We start from the raw sequence: 20,114 nt of genomic DNA on the forward strand, positions 1-20,114 counted from the left end.
ATGATCGCGTTATCATGGTGATCCAACTCACAAAAAATTTTGATCAATTCTCTAGTAGGAGGAGAGAGATGTGCCATTTTGTTTGGCAAAAAAAGCTTTTTGATTCAAAGTGAAGACTTGTAGTTCATGTGCTCCATCATAAAAGGATGTTGACAGAGCTTTCCAGATTTCTTAAGCAGTAGATAAGAGAATATATCACTTCATAATATTAGGAGACATAGATATCAACAACCACCTCGTAACCTTTTAATTGTTTGTGTACCACTTCTCTTATCCTTCATCTTTTTCAATATGTAATTATGTACTCCCACGAATAAATGAGAGTTTCTCTTTTTCAGCAATATGCATCTCAATGATTTGAGACCACATATCATGATTTGTTTTGTTTAGAATAATATCTGTATTGTAAGATGAATTTTCAAATTGAATGATAATCGGGGTAGAGTTAGAAGCATCTGATTTGCTCATGACTTTGTCGCTGATATTAAGTCCAAATCTTGAATAAAATATTTTTTTTGTACAATTATTCCTCAAAGGAGGCATGTACATGACTATATAACTACTACTAAGTTACAATATATGAAAAAAATTAATATCTTCCTATTTTACAAAAAAATTACTAGAATAAGGTTCCTATTTATAAAGATTACAATATCAAGCACTAAAATATATCTACAAATTGAGTCTCTAAATGCGTAATACGTTGTAGATTGACGAAAGATTTCATGCCTAGGTCTTTGAGCACGAAATTGATTATTATTGTTTACGGTGGTGGTAACATATTTGGCTACAAGTGATGTTGACCTGATGACTGTCATTGTGTGTTCTAGTAGTAGAAGACCTAATGACAAAATGCAGTCCCCCAGCTAAGTTAGTTGGATCAAGTTTAAATTTCAAATTCAAAAGACTCCTATACAGGTGTAGATCGTGAAGTTTTCACCTTTATGTTGTGTAATAAGATACAATGGTAGTGGTATAATAAAAATGTCAAAACTTAAATAAAAAGTATATTTTGACTATTTTGATAGTGTAATAATATATTTGATCCTTTTGCGAAAAATAAAATGTTACTCTCCTTCTGTTTCAAAAAGGATGCCCTAGTTTGACTTGGAACGGATTTTAAGAAAAGAAAGAAGACTTTTTAATCTTGTGATTCTAAATAAAAGTTATATCAAATGTACCAAAATGCCCTTTAATCTTGTGGTCTTAAACATACCACGTGAAAAGTTAAAATTATAGTGTTGCCAAAAAAGGAAAGGAGTCATTCTTTTTTAAACAAATTAAAACGAAATATGGACATTCTTTTTGAAATGAAGAGAGTAATACTAAGCGAGGAGGATCCCAAGAGAAATACATATAAACTTCATACCCATGTCTTATTACACAACACACAAGGTTACATGAAAAGACCCAATGAAACATGAAATGACCATGGATTAAAAAAAAAAAAAATTACACTACCAACATACGGATTATTCTTTTTTTACCATACTCTCAAACATCAAATAAAGTAAGTATTTATATATATAATCCCATCAATTCATCTTGACATGGTGATCATCAACAGCTTTGGTCATACCAATAATAAAGTCCAACAAATTTATTAGTTCAGGGACATTCTCATTTGGCCTTTCATACTCCATTGTCCAACTTACCAAATCAATTTCACCTTTTGTTTCGATATGAAGAGTTGCCTGCCAATTATCATATGTATTCACTAGATCACCTTCAAATTCTTTGAATGTGATCACCTTTTTTTCCTCATCTATACATTCGATTACCTGCCTCGAAATCTTCTCTTTTCCTTCTGCCGTACAAAAAAAATAAAATAAATTATTCGATCCAAAAAGAAAAGGAGTTATTCGTACAAAAAACAAAAGAAATACCTTATAATACATCATATATGTACTCGACCTCTCAGTGGGTTAAATATTTTCTAATTTAATTTCTATTTTTACTTGTTAGTTCCGATAAGTTTATAAAGATTTAGCTTACCAAGAGTATATCTCCAACAAATTTTGGATCCAACGGTTCCAAAGACACCCTCAAGAAGCTCACAACCTTGTACATGCAAAGGGCACATAGTAGAAATATGGTGTGGCTTATTTGTAAAGACATCATGAAACACATCCTTATTAGCCTTCATTTCTATCTTAGCACACAACACAGACTTTAGACTCATTTTACTAAAGACTTGAAGATAAAAAGATGTATGACACTAAAGAAAAATTGTAAAGAAGTGTTGATATCCTTTACTATGATTATTCAACAATATATATAGACTAGAAGGGGAAGGGGGAAATGTTTTATTTTTTTAAAATCAAAGATGGTATAATATCCTAATCATGTCCCTTACGACTTGTATTTTATTTTCCCATTATTGTCGAGAAAAGTGACATGAATTGCATTTTTCATGCACTAGTAGCAGCAATATGCAAATATGTTTCAACCACTTATTATAGCAGTGGTATAATGTAATAATGTTTGAAACCACTTCTAGCAGTGGCATGCACGAATATTATAATTTTCTTAAAAGAAATGTTAAAAATACAAAATGAAGATCTAGGTTCATGCATTTGCTAAAAGTAAAATTTTCATGTCTACTACATGTGATTATGTGTAATAATATCTACCTACCTACCTCCACTATCTTCTCAGTAAATATCTCCTACAAATAATTTTCCTTAATTTGTTAGAACCGAAAATAAGTAGGTGTAAATGTGAAAGCTAGCAAAGCAAACCTCAAAACACCACGAGTAAGAAGATAACAAGAAATACCAAAAGACACAAAGATTTAACGTGGTTCGATCAATCGACCTACGTCCACAAAGGAGATGAGCAATCCACTATAAATATGAGAGTACAAAATACAGAGAAAAACAACATCAACCAATTCACTCAGAATACATGGGAGGTTCACACAAGTGATAACGTATCAAGCTTGTGACCCATAAATTCTCCCCCTAACCAAAACTCTCAAAGCCCTTAAGAGTACATTGTGAATGCTGATTAAGTTAGAAAGAACATACCTCTATTTATAGAGTCCTAAACTTTTTCCTACCAGAAAAAGGATTAGTCAATCCAAAATTTTTTCCTAAAAGAAAACCTATTTATGGTAAGAAATCAGGGCAAATATAACCCAACAAATCTCCCCCTTGGCCTGAATTTCTGACAAAATAAATTTGTTCACCTTCTTTACTTATTTTCAACAACTTGCTTCTCCTCTCCATAATCTCCTTGTGCAAAATTTATGTCTCAACAAAGAGAACCTCTCTGAAACAATTTCTCCAACAAAATCTTCATTACTGTCAAAAAGGTTGCGGCTAGAACTACACCCGTCAAGATGAACACCTCCTTCTAACCTGGTTCAATCATCGATTATCAAACCACTAAACCTGACTCCATCATTGAATCTGGCTCTGATACCACTTGTTAGGACCGAAAATAAGTAGGTGTAAATGCGGAAGCTAGCAAAGCAAACCTCAAAAAACCACGAGTAAGAAGACAACGAGAAATATACCAAAAGACACAAAGATTTAATGTGGTTCGATCAATCGACCTACGTCCACAAAGGAGATGAGCAATCCACTATAAATATGAGAGTACAAAATACAGAGAGAAACAACCTCAACCAATTCACTCAGAATACATGGGAGGTTCACACAAGTGATAACGTATCAAGCTTGTGACCCATAAATTCTCCCCCCAACCAAAACTCTCAAAGCCCTTAAGACTACATTGTGAATGCTGATTAAGTTAGAAGGAACATACCTCTATTTATAGAGTCCTAAACTTTTTCCTACCAGAAAAAAGATTAGTCAATCCAAAACTTTTTTCCTAAAAAGAAAACCTATTTATGGTAAGAAATCAGGGCAAATAAAATTCAATAACATTTTCATGGATTCTTAATATGTTTATGACATTCTTTGATGTTCCAACCTTAATTATATGAATATAAGTGCATACAATTGATTATAGTTGGAAAAAAAAGAAGAGAGTTTTCTCTTGCTCTTCCACATTTTTTTGTCTACTTTGTTTCTTGTTTCATATTGTTATAATTCTTTTGGTTTTTTCTTTTACGAGGTGGACTGGTGAGAATGTTTCATCCTTAATTAGAGGTTTCGGGTTTGAACTTTGAGTATGGAAAAAAATTGATTTGGAGCGCCACTCCCGAATGAGCCCTGCAGAGCGTGATCTGAATATAGTCGTAACTTCAATGTAAACTCCAAACACTGGGTGGAAAAAAGAACTCTTTGGTTTTTATTTTATTAATATGTTATTAGCAAGAAGACTCCAGACACCGGGGGAAAAAGAACTCTTTTATTTTTATTTTATTAATATGTTATTAGCACGAGGGCACAAATTAGAAAAAAAAGCCATATTTGAGCATTTTTCTTTCTTTAGAAATGATTTAATCAATGATGTGATCGAATTATAATTGACCACGTATAAAATAATAATTTTTCAAAATTGGAACTGTTTAACAAACAATGACATAGATGAACCTTTTTTTCAAACTGACATAACATAGATGAGTCAAACTTCTAACGAATAACATAAATGAGCATTATTTTTCAAAAATTTGATGGCATATTTAGCCTTTTCCAAAAATTTAATTTACTTAATATACAACTAGCTTACGAAAAAGTTTGATTATCTAAGGTCAAAAGAGGTACAATCTTTTTTAAAAAGGGGTACAATAAATAAAACTTGTTTTTTCTTTTATGAACTTTTATTTAGTCTAAATTTAATATAATAATATTTATGTTCGAGTCCTCTTGGATCTCAGATGATGTATATATTTTGAATTTAACTTTTATATATGTTTGTATAAATTATTATTTTTCTTATTGGGATATAACTGACTATATATAGATAAATCTTGTTAAAATATAAAATTTGAAATCTTGAAATCTAACATATGTTATTTGCTATGATATATAAATGTAGTTTAATATAATAAAATAGAAAAGTGTAAGTTAATTTCAGCTAGTTTGAAGAAACAAGTCTAATTAACTTGGCTCCCAAGTGGTATAATCGCTTTAAAAGGGATATAATCACCGAAAGAGTGTTTGTTGTGTTTCAATTTGTTTATTTTCTTTTTCGTTTAAGTTTATATCAAAAGGAATATATTTTTTTTAGTTTTGATTTTTTATATGTTATATTTAAAATTATAATATTAAAAATATTTTGATACATTTTACATAGGGGTGTTCGTTGATTCCGTTCTGATCGGTTATTGGTTAAAATCAAAATCAAATCAACCTAATCAATTTTTTAAATATCTAAAACCAAATAAAACCAAGCGGAAAAAAATAACCGTCGATTTGGTTATTGACGGCTAGGTTCGGGTTGATTCAGTTTTTTTTGGTTTTTTCAGTTTGAAAGTAATAAATTTTTTAGGACATACATATCTTGATAGACACAAACACCTAGGACTGAAACACTATTGTTGATTCAATTAAGCAATTAAATAATGGAAAAGGGCCTAAAATACCCTTAAAAGTATCAGAAATGGTACAAAACTACCCTTCATCCACCTATTGACTCCAAAATACCTTTCTCATCCACCTATTGGCTCCAAAATACCTTTGTCATCCACCTTTGGGTTCAAAATTGACCACTTATTTAACGATTTTATATTTAAACTATTTAAATATTTTTTAATACATGACTCTCAACTATTTGTTATAATTTAATTTATTAACATAATTTATAAATCAATCTACTACCCGCCCACATCGAATTAACAAATCCGCCTCATTATTAATGCAACAACGGAAAAGCTATTGCGAGTGAGTGTTGTTAAAAAATTGAGGCGAAATGTCTATAAAAGTACATTATCATACATTCAAGTCCTCAATCAAACCATATTATAATTCAAGTGTCTAAAACAAAATTACCGATAAACTTAAAAGTCTGACTATGTTCATCTTAATTATTCATTCATCTCAATTATGTAATGTTACTTAATAGATAACTATTTAAAAAAAGAATATATTAAAGTTTTAATATTTAAAACAAGGGGAAAAGGGTCTGATATACCCCTCAACTTTGTCATTTAGAGTTGATATATCCCTCGTTATAAAAGTGGCTCACATATACCCCTACTTGTAGACAAATGACTCACATATACCCTTTTCCTCTAACGGAAATGAAAAAAATAATAATTTTAATCTAAATTTTTTTTTTCTAAAAAATATAGTCCCATATGAGTAAATTTAATCCTCGTCAAATATATTTTTTTTGACTTTTTTTTTTATTTCAATGACTAATTTATAATTATTATTTTGATAATCAAATTTATTTATGTTTTACAAATATTCTTGTAAAACTTATTGTACATGATCAAATTTTTTCTTCGATACGAAATTAAATTACAATACACAGAAAAAAATAGTTTAAATTTTTTTCTTTAAACTAAGGAATGAAAGAAAAAATAAAATAAGAATAAGAAACTCAAATAATTATAATAAAATAAGTCAAAAAATAATTTATGTATGAAAAAAATTAAAATATACCTTGAACTTTGATAGAAAAATCATATATACGCCTAAATAATTTTTTAAAAAAAATAAGAAGTAACAAATATAAATTTAAAACTAATTTTTTAACTTCCGTTAAATGAAAAGCATATGTGAGCCATTTTGTAACGGTAGGGGTATATGTGAGCCGTTTGTATAACGGTAAGGACATATATGAGCCACTTTTATAAGGAGGGATATATCAGCTCCAAATGACAAAGTTGAGGAATATATCAGACCCTTTTCCCTTAGTTATATATTGGTCAATAAAAAAAGGGAAAATTTCATATATAACAAACATAATTTATTAAATAACATTATATGGGTGTAGTTTACATAATTACATTTTATGGGTATAGTTTAATTTGTTATGTATTTTTTAATTTGTATAAAACATTTTTTTATTTTTAATTTATTTAATATTTTACTATTTCATTGAATGATAACAATATCACTAAATAAGGTAACAAACATTTACACAATCCCATTATTTAAGCTAACTATTCAAAATCAAATATTTTCTCAATTTTGTTTAAAAATAAATCGTATGAAATACTTAGACGTTAATGATTTTATTTGTATATATATACATTGATTATATTGTATATATTTGAGAAATTGTAAATAATTTTTTATACAATTTCGTGTGTAATTTATTTATGTATTATTTATTGTACATGTGATCATCATAATATGAAAATTATATATATGACCATCATGTTGTTTTTTTTAAAAAAAAAAAGTGTGTTGTATTTGTTCTTAATTATTTTCTGTAGTCGGTTTGTATACAAAATTTTATTATGTTCATTTTTTATAGTATATATCTACGAATTTGTATAATATACAATAATTTGGTATATAGATTATATTGGTATATGTGCATATGTAATTTCATGTGTTTTTAAAAAATTAGTGGTTAAAATGATTGTATAATATTCATTTGTCAATTGTATATATGGCAAGCTTGAAATTGTGTATTTAGTGTGTAATGTTTATATAAACAATATTTTATCATGTTCATAATTTTTTGTATATATCGACGAATTTGTATAATATACAATAATTTTATATATGTATAATACAATGATTAACAAATTTCTTTTATACAAAACTAAATATTTGTATACAAATAACAATTGTCTCATAATACTTTGTATATATTACCTTAATACACAACTCACTATATACATAACTTTAGTACTTTGTATATATTACCTTAATACACAACCTGATGTTTTTCAGATTTGTCTTCTGTCCAGTTTTGATGAGATAGTCCAGTTTTGATGAGATAGATCCAATCTCGTCTGAATTTATGTATATGACTTTTCTCTTGCTTCAACTTTCAACATTCTTAATGCCGCTAGATTTCGCGTTGATGATGACTTTCTGAATTGTCATGGGGTCATTTTTTTTATTGAATCTCTATTCAAGATATTGTTCAACTTGAACTTGTTTATGTTTTGTCATATACCGTATATTAACCCAAAAATCCTGAGATAACCCAATTGAAAACGAAGGTGGATTATCAACAATATTGACATGCAATGACATACCTATGGTAATCCTCATAAATGGAGATGAATCCTTTATTCTCATTTTAAAGAACTTTAAACTGATAAGAAAGAAAGATTTTTTTTAAAAAAAAAAAATATGAACAAAACTAAGAAACATAATACATATATAATTATGTTGATGAAGGAAAAAAATTTAAAAATTTGGATTAATGAAAGTAAGACAACAGGGATATCGTGAAATTTTCCAAAATTCAAAATTCAAAATAGGAGTGGATGAGTGATTTTAGGAGAAAGATATGGAATGAGTATAGGAGAGATAAAATTGATTTCATAAAATTATATATAAAAAGATAAAAAAATCTTTTATGGTTGGGTATACAAAGAGGTGGTGGGTCCCATTAATTATGGCAAAAAAAATAAAATTATAGTTATTGAGAGTAAATAAATTAAACTATACCCTTATTGGCTAATTACTTAGAGATGTTTGTCATTCCACGTAATTTTCCCATAAAAAAATGTCATGTGTATGATATAAACATTAATTTTTTTATTTTTATTATTTCACGCGCTTTTAGAAGAGTGAGTTCTCTCATTTTACCACGTCAGCTCTTAGGGTGACATTTAATCACTTCGAAATTATTAAGGGGATATTTAAACGCCCTGTATAGTCAAAGTACTAACGTAAGTGTTGACGCCAAGTTTAGGGAATACTTAATGTATTTTTCTCTATTTAAAACCATTACTAATTTACTTCATGATACCATGTGTATATATATATATATATATATATTCAAGTGGTATCAAGAATAATTAAGTGAAAGCAGTACTAATTTACTCCTTGATGATAACAATAAGGTATATAAATACCCTAATGGTAACAAGTATTGAATTCAAAATATATTATAGTTGTTGTTTATTTTCTCTTATTAAACGATATTATATATGAATTTCAAATATTCAAAAAATTTAGTACACTCATTTGGACAAAAAAAATGTACTTGTACCGTCTTGCTTCGCGTTGCTTTTTATTGACTGTTATATTGAACTAGTGGATATTTCAAAATAGAATGGTTCAGAAAACACACACGCGCGCGTGCGCGCATATATATATATATAGAAATAGATATGATCCTGAATAATACAATACAGTGGAGCATTGTCCATGTTATTTAATTTTCATAGCAATATATATATATATATATATATAACAAACGGCACTTAGAGCCTACATAGTTGCTTCTTCCATTGGAATCATTAATTTGCATGGTGGCAATGGAGAATCACACAAACATTTGTTATGAAAATACTCATATATCTCAAATCTCTGCATATTCTCACCCTGTGGAATCTTCCCACAAAGTCTATTATAACTCACATTCAAGAGTTGCCACGGATTCTTCGACATGATTGTTGGAAGGCTCCCATAAATCTTGTTATGATTCAAATCCAACCTCTCTAACCTCTCCCCAAACGTTAACTTTGAGAAATCAAACTCGAACTTATTGTGATCCAAAAGCATTTCAAATGTTGTCTTATCTTTGCCAAACAAGAATGAAATATCCCCTTCAAGCATGTTCCTTGATAAATCAATTGTGTCAAAGCTCCAACCAGCAAAAGAAGTTGGCACAATCCCTGTAAGTTGGTTGTGTCCAAGGTAAAGATAGGTGAGTTTCGGAGCTAACTTGTGAAGAGAATCCGGAATTTGTCCAGTAAGTTTGTTCCTATCTAATCGTAGGAACTCTAGGTTTACAAGTTGAGAAAGCGAAGGAGGGATTGTACCAACAAGATTGTTGTATGATAAGTTGATGTACGTTACTTTCTTCAGCTTACTAAGAAATTCAGGGACGGGTCCTGAAATGTTAGTTTGACTAATTCTCAAAAATGTTAGCTTCGTGAGCTTAACAATTGTGGGTGGAATTTGACCAGAGAGATTTCGTACATTGTTGATATCTAAGCTTTCAAGGTAGGGAAGGTCTCCAACCGCGGGGGAGAGGTATCCAGCGTCCTCAATTTTGAAGAGGTTTATGGAAGTAACACGGTTGGTTTTTTCATCACATGAGAGGGTGACTTCAGCCCAATCAGTACAACAATCAGTATTGGGATCCCAAGTGATCAAGTCATAGGGATTGCCTAGTCCTTTCTTGATTTCTAGGAGGGCTTTTTTGTCATTTCGGTTGCACTTTTCGGAGAGACATAGAGAGAGAAAGAGGAGGAGAGAGAAGGAAACTAGAAAAAGTTTCATTTTTTTCAATGGATATGTGACAAATGAGTTAGTTTAGTGATAGTATTTATAGAAAATATATATGGTTTGCTTAATGGTGTTATGGTTGTCTAATTAAAACATGCATGAGGAACATATGTAATGTTTTCCAAATATTGTAAAAAATAATAATAATATTGGACTAAAAAGCAACTTCCCCACTTTTTTATTTTTACTTTATATTAGATAGAATCATAAAATATTAGACCAACTTGTCCCATGCTTTTGCATGTAATTTATCACGTTTGGTCGAGTGCCTCTCATATACTAAGATGGCTACTAACCTCCTACGTAGAATAGTTCGTGTTCGTGCTAGCTCGACTTTAATATATATTATTTTTTTGTTGTAATTTTTATGATACGGATAAAATTTAGAGAGTTGGCTAAATTTTTTAAATTCATTAGTTATCGTCACTAATATAGTAACATGATAAATAAGCTTATAAACATTGATAATTAAAGATATCTTGCATTATCAGTAAATTTTAATTTTGTAATACCAAATTAATTGTCATTTAATACTTATTATAATAGTTTAGTAGTAATAACTTTATAAGTGACTATCATATAAATATTTTTACGTTAGAAACTGAAGTAGTTCTTGCTATCAATTTATTTTTGTATATAGATATTGACTGAGCATTCGAGATGGGATGCATTAAAAGGAGAAAGCACAGATGAGAAAGACTTATTATTTACTATTAAGAAAACATCCATATTTCAATGGAAGACCAAATTGGCTGTTTTCTTAGCAAATAACAATTCTAAAGGAAATTGGTCGATAGATCATGTGTAATATATGCTGGAGATTCTTTTATTATAGTTGCTCCTGTTAGTTATGGTTGATACTACTTTTTATTTGTTAGTTTTTCTTTAACCATATTAGTTTGACTTGACAATGAATTTGTGAAATAAAGGGAGATGTTTGAATTTTATAAATTAAAGATGCGTGTAGTTTTCTAAATCTTAGTCTTAAGTTTTTAAGGTAGAATGTTGAAATTGAAATACTTACCCAGTATAGAAAAAACACTGTTGGAAAAGTAAAAAAAAAAAGATACATAATTTAATTTTTATTAAGACTAAAATGAAAATTTTCCGTCATACTTATTTTTTTAAAATATTAAATAAGTAACACTCTTATTATTTTGAGAATAATGATATTATTACTACGATACTTTCAAATAATTTATGATTTTATAGTTCTTTTATCGAGAAAATGATCAAAAAAATATTCTTGTATATAAAATAGATTAATTTCGTCCTCCGTTATATTTTCAGTTCAAATGGCCTCCCCATTAAATATTTATCTTAAAAATACTTCCAATTACACAAATGAAATCGATAATACCTGACTGTTTTAAAACAAGAAAACCTGGACCAACTTTTTCCATTACTACTTGAAATGAAATAATTTGCCATCAATTTTAAGAATTTAGTAAAAATCTATTTTGAAGATAAATTTGACTATTTTGAAATTCAACAAAACTTTTTTCTCTTGACTGACATATAGGATGACTTAGAGCTAAAAATAAAGAAAGTAATAAAGCACATCAAGATTTATATTTGTATGTTATAACAAAGTTTGCATAATTACGCTTTATAGTATAATTTGTTATACATATACACTTGTATGATTCGCTGGCCTATTTAGCTGCAATTGTATAATTCGCTGGCCTATTTCGCTTCAATTGTATAATTCGCTGTCCTATTTCGCTGCAATATCTGTATAAAATTTGTATTTGTATACAATTGAATCGAAGTAAAATATTGTATATTGTATAATTATAAGTGTATAGAAAGAAGATACATGTTTTTGTATGTGTATATACAATTTTATCTCGCTTTATACGAAATAAAAACACAATTTATACACTTATGTTGTATAAAGCGAGAGAAATTTGTATTTTGCTGCAATTGTATAATTCGCCGGCCTATTTCGTTGCATATCTGTATAAAAAATTTGCATTTGTATACAATTGATCGAAGTAAAGTGTTTGTATATTGTATAATTAAATGTATAGGAAGAAGATACATGTTTTTGCATGTGTATAGATAATTTTCTTTCGCTTTATACAAAACAGAAACGCAATTTATACACTTCTGTTCTATAAAGCGAGAGAGACGAGCAGAGGAAGAGTGGCGAGCGAGAGTTTAGGGAAAGAGACGACTGACAAAAACGTTTGTTATGCGGCACAATTAAATCAAACTGTAGCTACTCCATTTATTTTATTAATTTGCTATTTAGTACAATTATCCCTTTATTTATACCATATCGGTTCACATAGAACTAAACTTAATCTTGTGGGATATTCTGTCGGTATATTAATACCGTTGGATTATGTTATTTTAAGAAATAAATAAACAATTAAAGAAAATTATTACTTTTACAATTAAATAAAATATACAATCCTATTTCACCTACCATACTTACTTTTTGTTTGTCCATTAATTATTGACAACCAATTAAAAGAACGTCCTTTCGTATTTATAAATATTTCTTCCATATCAGCCACATAGTGCATAAATTTAAGGGAAAATTGTATATAATAGCAAACTAATAACCTAAAATAAATGGAGTAGGTAGGGTTTGATTTAATTGTGCTCCATAGCAAACGTTAGCTAAAGTTTGCCAGACGTCTCTCTCCCAAAAATCTCGCTCACCACTCTCCATTCTCGCTCGCCTCTCTCGCTTTATACACAGAAGTGTATAAATTCTGTTTCCGTTTTGTATAAAGCGAGAGAAAATTGTATATACACATGCAAAAATATATATCTTCGTGTTATACACTTAATTATACAATTTACAAACATTTTACTTCAAATATTGCAGAGAAAAAGGCCAACGAATTATACAATTGCAGTGAAATACAATTTTCTCTAGCTTTATACAACAGAAGTGTATATATTGTGTTTCTGTTTTTGTATAAAGCGAGAGAAAAACATATATCTTCTTGCTATACACTTATAATTGTGCAATATACATATATTTTAATTTGATTCAACCGTATGCAAAGCAAATTTTATAAAAATATTGCAGCGAAATAGGCAGCGAATTATACAATTGTGCATTATACAATCGCAGTGAAATAGGATAGCGAATTATACAATTGCAGCGAAATAGGCCAGCGAATTATACAGTTTTATGTTTGTTATGGAGTTTAATTATGCAAATTTTGCTATAGCATACAAATATGAATTTTTTATTTGCTATATGTGAAAATTGCCCATTTTTTAATATACTTAAAATATAATTAGCTTTAAGAAAACGTTTCATTATCTTGGGTACAATTCTTTTCAAAAGGGGGTAAAAGAAAAAGGAAGAAAACGTGTGTGTTTTTTTGGAATTTTTTTTTAAATGTCAATATTTTGACATTTAATAGGATCCCTTAGCCACCCACACTTTTAATATGTATTAAAAATGTCAATATTTTAATTTGTGACGTATTCAATTCTCATTGTTTTTATTTGTTTTACTTGAAAAAATATAATTATTTAATAATAGAAAGGAGAAATTTAGGGGAGAGAATATTCTTAAAAAGCAACCTTGACCTTTACTTTGATATTTTTTTATAAAAAAAAATAACAGAATCTCACATTTAAGTTCTCTTATTATCATTATCCCCTATTAGTTTTATAAATTTTCAAAATTTCTCATTTTCATGCTTCAGATTAATGTATCAGCGCATCAAATTAATGTATCTCGCGCATCAGATTAATGTATCATGTATAAAATGTACATCAGATTAGTGTATCATGTATAAAATATATTATCTTACTTAACGATGAATGTTTCGCGCATCAGATTAATATATCAGAGCTTATATTACTGTATCAATTTGAGGAATTTCTATAATTATAAACTTGTAAGGGATAAATGATAATTTTGCAAAAAACGTAGATGATTTCTGTCATTTGCCCATACAATCCTATTTCACCTACCACACTCACTTTTTGTTTGTCCATTAATTATTGACAACCAATTAAAAGAACTTATTTTCGTCTTCATAAATATTTCTTCCATATCAGCTACATAGTACATAAATTTAATGTACTTAATATATAATTAGCTTTAAGAAAAAGTTTCATTATCTTGGGTCCAATTCTTTTCAAAAGGGGGTAAAAGAAAAAGGAAGGAAACATGTTTTTTTAGTTTGAATTTTATTTTAAAATGTCAATATTTTGACATTTAATAGGACCCCTTAGCCACACTTTCAATATGTATTGAAAATGTTAATATTTTAGTTTGTGACGTATTCAATTCACATTGTTTTTATTTGTTTTACTTGAAAAAATATAATTATTTAATAATAGAAAGGAGAAATTTAGGGGAGAGAATATTATTAAAAAGAAACATATCACTTAAAATACTCATCAGTTACAAATTTAATATTTTATAAAAGAAACAGATCACTTAATATATCTCATCTTTATAAAAAAAACTAAGAAGAAATTTATAAAAAATCAAATTCTCTGTCTTCTTCATCATTATCGCATGAATTTGGCGGTGGCGGCAATGGAAAATCAAAAGGTTAAGCTAATGTGTAGCCATGGCGGAAAATTCAACTTCGTCCTTATGATCTTCAACTATCCAATATTGGCGGCGAATGCGATACCAAAATCCTCTTTGTTGAAGTGAATTCGATTAAATTTGTTTTTTTTTCTGTTTGACAAGAAGATTTTGAGAACGAGATAATTTCTTTGACAAACAACTTTGCAGAAGGAATTTCCAACTGAAACTTCGATATAATCGGTGAAATACTATCAGACAAGTATTCGTTAATTGTTGAATCATTAATTTGTTTGAAAGTTTTGACATGAACATTTTTTTGTTTTTTTGGGTAATTATAATTTTTTTGAATGACGAGGCAAAGTTTTACAAATGCACAAGAGATTTTGATTTTGATTTGGAGAAAAAAAAACACACAGCAGATGAAGAAGATAGATAGAGTCAGAGAAAGAGAGTTGCAAAAATTATATTCATACAAGAATTGTATTCATATTAATTTTTGTTTGTCAATTGTTTTTCTTTTACTCATCATTTGTATTTTTATTAAGAATATTGTATTTCTTTTTTTAGGTTGTAGTCCTCTCAATACGTATGCCAAATGGATTTGTATTTCTTAAGTATAAATATATCATACTTCTTTTCACATTAAATTTGTATTTTTTTTAATTTTTTTTAGAATATGACATCCTTCCTCAAGTGATTGTATTATTTGCACTACGTATGCTATTTTATTTTCAAAATTTCTTAAATCGTATTCATATGTAATGATTGAATTATATGGAGATACAACCACTAATATTTGTGTAATACAAATAATAGAAAAATATATTTGGCAGATATGTAATATAATTTGAATCACTGATATACAATTTTTAGTTTTTATTATGAAAGTAAAATATGAATTCTAATTTGAATGTTAAAGTGAACACATAAAATACAAAAGTTGTTGGTATACAATTATGATGAATACATATTACAAAAGATATACACGCTTATTCTCATTGAAATTGATATTAAAAAAAATGAGCACAATAAATACTAACTTCAATTGAAATACAAAAGTGACTTTGTTAGTTTATCATTATGATGAATGCAAAAATAAAAAGAAATACAAACTTGTTTGTATATAATGTGAGAGTTAAATTCAAATTGATCACAATAAAATATTCACCTCACTATGATATTCAATTTCAGTTTGAAGGATAAATGAACACATAAAATATATAAGATGCATACCTTAAAAGGATTGTTATGAATATTTTTAGAAATATATTTTTCAAATTTTTTTAAAAAAATATCAATAAATAACGGGAGGGAGTGGGAAAATGAAAATAATTGGAAGAGGTAAACTTCAGAGAGAGAAAATATATTTTATAAAAAAATATGAGAGAGAAAAAATTGGAAAATGTGTAATTGAGGTGGAACAAAATCGGAAGTAAATTAGAATACACAATGTTTTCTAGAATGATGACATTTTGACATTTTTACTAATATTTATAAAGTATTGAGGTTTTTACTAATTAAGTTAGATTTTTCGACTAGTCAGCTAATTTTTTCTTTGTTGTTTTATAAACTTTTATAAAGTTACTCACATCGTGTCTATATTTAGTAATTGTGTTTTAATCCTCTTGTTAAATAATGACAAAAGTTCCACATCGATGGTTAATGAGATGAGTGGACTTCTTATAAAATTAGGGTAATCCTCCTCCCTTTGGGGTGTGAGTTAGGCCTAAGACCTAATTTCACATGGTATCAGAACAAGGCCGTCTCACCCGATGTTGGGGCCCCCAAAATCAAAAATTGCCCACGCACCATATGCTTAAGCATTGGGCGTGAGGTGGGGCGTTAAAGAATGAAAAAAGTCCCACATCGGTGGTTAATGAGATGGGTGGACTCCTTATAAGGTTTGGACAATCCTCCTTCCTTTGAGCTAACTTTTGGGGTGTGAATTAGGCCTAAGACTTAATTTCACACCTCTTGACCTCAGACAATGTATCTATTTTAAATTTAACTTTTATACACATTCATATAAATAGTTATTTTTCTTAGTAGGTTTCGAATGAATATTTATAAATAAGTCTTGTTTGAATATAAGATTTGAAGTCTTAAAAATAAGATATGTTATCTTCAATACACATATATACTAGATGGGCGACGGCCCGTGCTCCAACATATTGAGTTTCAATAAAAAAAATTTATAGCTATTTGTGTATCATTAAAAGAGTCAACAACCGATAGCCACAGCCTCAGTGCTAACACGGACATTCCATATACATGTGAACCAAAAAATCATGAAAAAACACTTGCATACATCATTATGCATATACAATTGCATTCTTTAACTACAATATGTGCTTAAAACACAAGTAAATTAGGTAGGCATAGCACCTAGAATTCATCATAAGAACAGTTGAATGCTTTGAATGGAGTATCTTCAAAAGGATTCAAAGATTGAAACTGAGAGAAAATTGAAAAATAATACATTAATGAGTAATTAATTTGCTTTGTGATTTAACTAATCAGAAGTATCGATGTTTGATTCCTTGCCCTGGCCTTAACATAGATACGCCAATCATTTTGTAAGATGTTCACACTAAATATTCTACCATGATATAGTAATACATAGTTGTAATTAGAACATCTAGCCTTATGAAAATTAGATATGTTATAATTACCTTCTAGTCAATCAGCAAATTCGATATAATATAATTTTAATTTTACGCCAAACGATCCTATTAGCAACTTGTGTTGGTCTTTATTCTCCATGATGGGAAAACATATATTGCAAACGAGATCTACAGTCTTCAAATTACACAAAGTTGGTAGTTTGAAAACTACATTATACACCTTTTAAAGTTATACCAACTATGTTTTGATCCATTTTAAATCATTCTCAATTTGTTGTACAAGTAACCAATCAAGATTTGGATGTAACCTGCTCCTTATACTCTCACAATTTTTGCTTGGTTGTTTATCATTTAGCATGACTTAGAATTTGCCATGATTGCACAAGTTAGTTGTTGTTTTGATTCTTTTCTTAAATGTTGGTCATAAAAAGGTTGTTTGTTAGTTTAATGTATAGGAAAGTTTGAGATGATATTCCACCATCCAACTTCCAAGATGGATAGAGGAAAGAGTAACAACTCATTAAAAGCTAGTTGAATAGTCACCTGCATTTGTATCTACAAACAACTCAAGGAAGACTATAATCGAATGCTTTTGAGATGTAGAAAGTGGTTCTTCATAAGGAGAAGGTGTTGTTTGTCCATAGATCAACGTCTTCATTAACATGTACTACTTTAGGTATGTGAGTTATGTCAATTACATCAGTTACCACTTTAGCTTCAGAGTCCTCTCCCCCTAAGTCGTTGAAACGGAGATATAGATGGTGCATTTAATTTCTTGTACTTTACTTCTAATGCCATGTTTCTCATCACCTAGAACACTTTATTCTTTTTTTTCTTCATATTTTATCGTATACTTTCACATAAGATTATATATATAATAATCAACAACAACTATTCTTGAAAATAAAAAAGCAATATGTCATTTCTGTTGGGAAAGACAAGACACTAACAAAGAATGTCTGACAGGATAACAGCGGAAGAATACCCAAGTCTATACTTTCCCTTCTCGATTTGAACCAAGAGAAGACAAACAACCACAAGCAATTTATAAATCTTTAAGGACCAAAATATTCAAAATAAGAAGAAAATCGCAATCCCATCACTATCAAATGGTTATAACAAAGAAAGGATAAAAGAGAAAGCAGAAAAATACAACACACAATGAAAGAGAAAGTACAATTTAGGTAACCATCTCTTTTTCAAGTTCAAATTTATTAATTTTCTGTAAATAAAGAGACAAAATAAAGAACATAAAGAAATTAAGAATGTTTTGATAGATTTTCTTTACAATTTTAAGAGATTCATAAAAGAATAGTCTAGAATGAAATGGAGAAGCTGAGAATGAGTTAGTATTGAGATGAGAGTTGCCCTAAACAACAACACGTGGCTTATGAAAGAAGTACGAATTTATGCCTTAAAACTAAAAAAATGCCCTTATTTGTATGCTTGTTGGAATTGTACGGTACAACTTTTGTTCCCATGTTCGTCCTTCACAACTCTCCCTTCTAAATAAGGGATTACAGGTGTGAGTTATATTTAAAAATAATATATATCTTTGAGTTAATTATAACTAGTTTAATTTGAAGAAAAAAAGTCTGATTAACTTGGCCTCCAAGTGGTACAATTGCTTTAAACGGGATATAATCATTATATAATCGTAGAAATAGTAATTTTTGTTCGATTTTAATTTTTTTTTCTTTTCAGTAGATATTAAAAATAATATTTTTAAAAATTTTAACTTTTCATATAACGTACTTAAAATAATATCATTAAAAGAAATTTTGATATATTTTACATATTTTTAATTTAAAACCACAAGATTTAAAAAATTTCTCAATTTCTTACCCTTTGTGTCAAATCAAAACAAGACAAACTAACTGAAACAAAAGAAATATAGGTCACTCACATTATGTCTCTATTGAATAATTATGTTCTTGGATCTCAATTGCAAAATATTAACTGTGACCAACCAAAGTTTTTACTAAGATAAATCGAAATAAATAAATACACAAGAGAAGGATTTGATTTTCATTACCATTTTTTTCTGAATATAAGTAGAATGATAGAATAATAGATTCGAAAACACTCTTAAATCAGTCCATATAAACCACCAATTTCCAACTCTAATAGGCCCAAAGATCTTAAAAGAATCCTCAACCGAAGATCTATCCCAATTTGCTACGTTTTGTAATATAAAATTATATTTTTCAGTAAATAATAAAACTTTTTTATGTATTGTAATATAGTTTATAAGTATTATTATTTTGTGATATGTAACGACCCAAACCATGGTTACTTATGAAGGGCAAAATGTCAGACGTAAGTGGACCCTACTCTCCAAAAAGGGGATGTTGCCGCCACGGTAATGACGCCCCAGCAGGATGGGCGCGCTGGAGCGGGATGGTCAGGGGCAGAACTTAATGACGCGAAGTCTAATTTGGAGAGCTTCGGCACCTCGAGCACCTTGTTGATGAACTCAGTGCTAGGAGGGATGTCGACTCCTCGAATACAGATAATAGGGTGAAGATTGTCCCAGCAGACAGTACGAAGTAGGTGTAGAACTTCCTCACCCAGCCTGAGCACGCGACAGTGGGAGCCTCTATCAGTGGACCCCAACCAAACACCATCAGTTGGGCATGGAAGGCAGGTGCTTTCTTCGCTAAGCCTAGCAGGTGGGAACCC

The 20,114-nt window shown here is 29.1% G+C and overlaps 2 protein-coding genes across 2 annotated transcripts; both read right to left on the minus strand.

The window, feature by feature from the left end:
* Positions 1 to 1,326: 1,326 nt before the first annotated feature.
* LOC107030558 (kirola-like) lies at positions 1,327 to 2,263 on the minus strand. The gene is made up of 2 exons (XM_015231828.2): positions 1,996 to 2,263; positions 1,327 to 1,807 (listed from the first exon to the last, which is right to left on the minus strand). Exons 1-2 carry the CDS (start codon positions 2,180 to 2,182, stop codon positions 1,536 to 1,538), a joined length of 459 nt encoding a protein of 152 aa, XP_015087314.1. The 5' UTR covers positions 2,183 to 2,263; the 3' UTR covers positions 1,327 to 1,535.
* Positions 2,264 to 9,174: 6,911 nt separating this feature from the next.
* Positions 9,175 to 10,281, minus strand: LOC107029948 (polygalacturonase inhibitor 2-like). Its single transcript, XM_015231380.2, has one exon. It carries the CDS (start codon positions 10,278 to 10,280, stop codon positions 9,264 to 9,266), a length of 1,017 nt encoding a protein of 338 aa, XP_015086866.2. The 5' UTR covers position 10,281; the 3' UTR covers positions 9,175 to 9,263.
* Positions 10,282 to 20,114: the final 9,833 nt, after the last annotated feature.

The sequence above is a fragment of the Solanum pennellii genome, chromosome 9 (assembly GCF_001406875.1).
Source record: "Solanum pennellii chromosome 9, SPENNV200".
NCBI lineage: Eukaryota > Viridiplantae > Streptophyta > Magnoliopsida > Solanales > Solanaceae > Solanum > Solanum pennellii.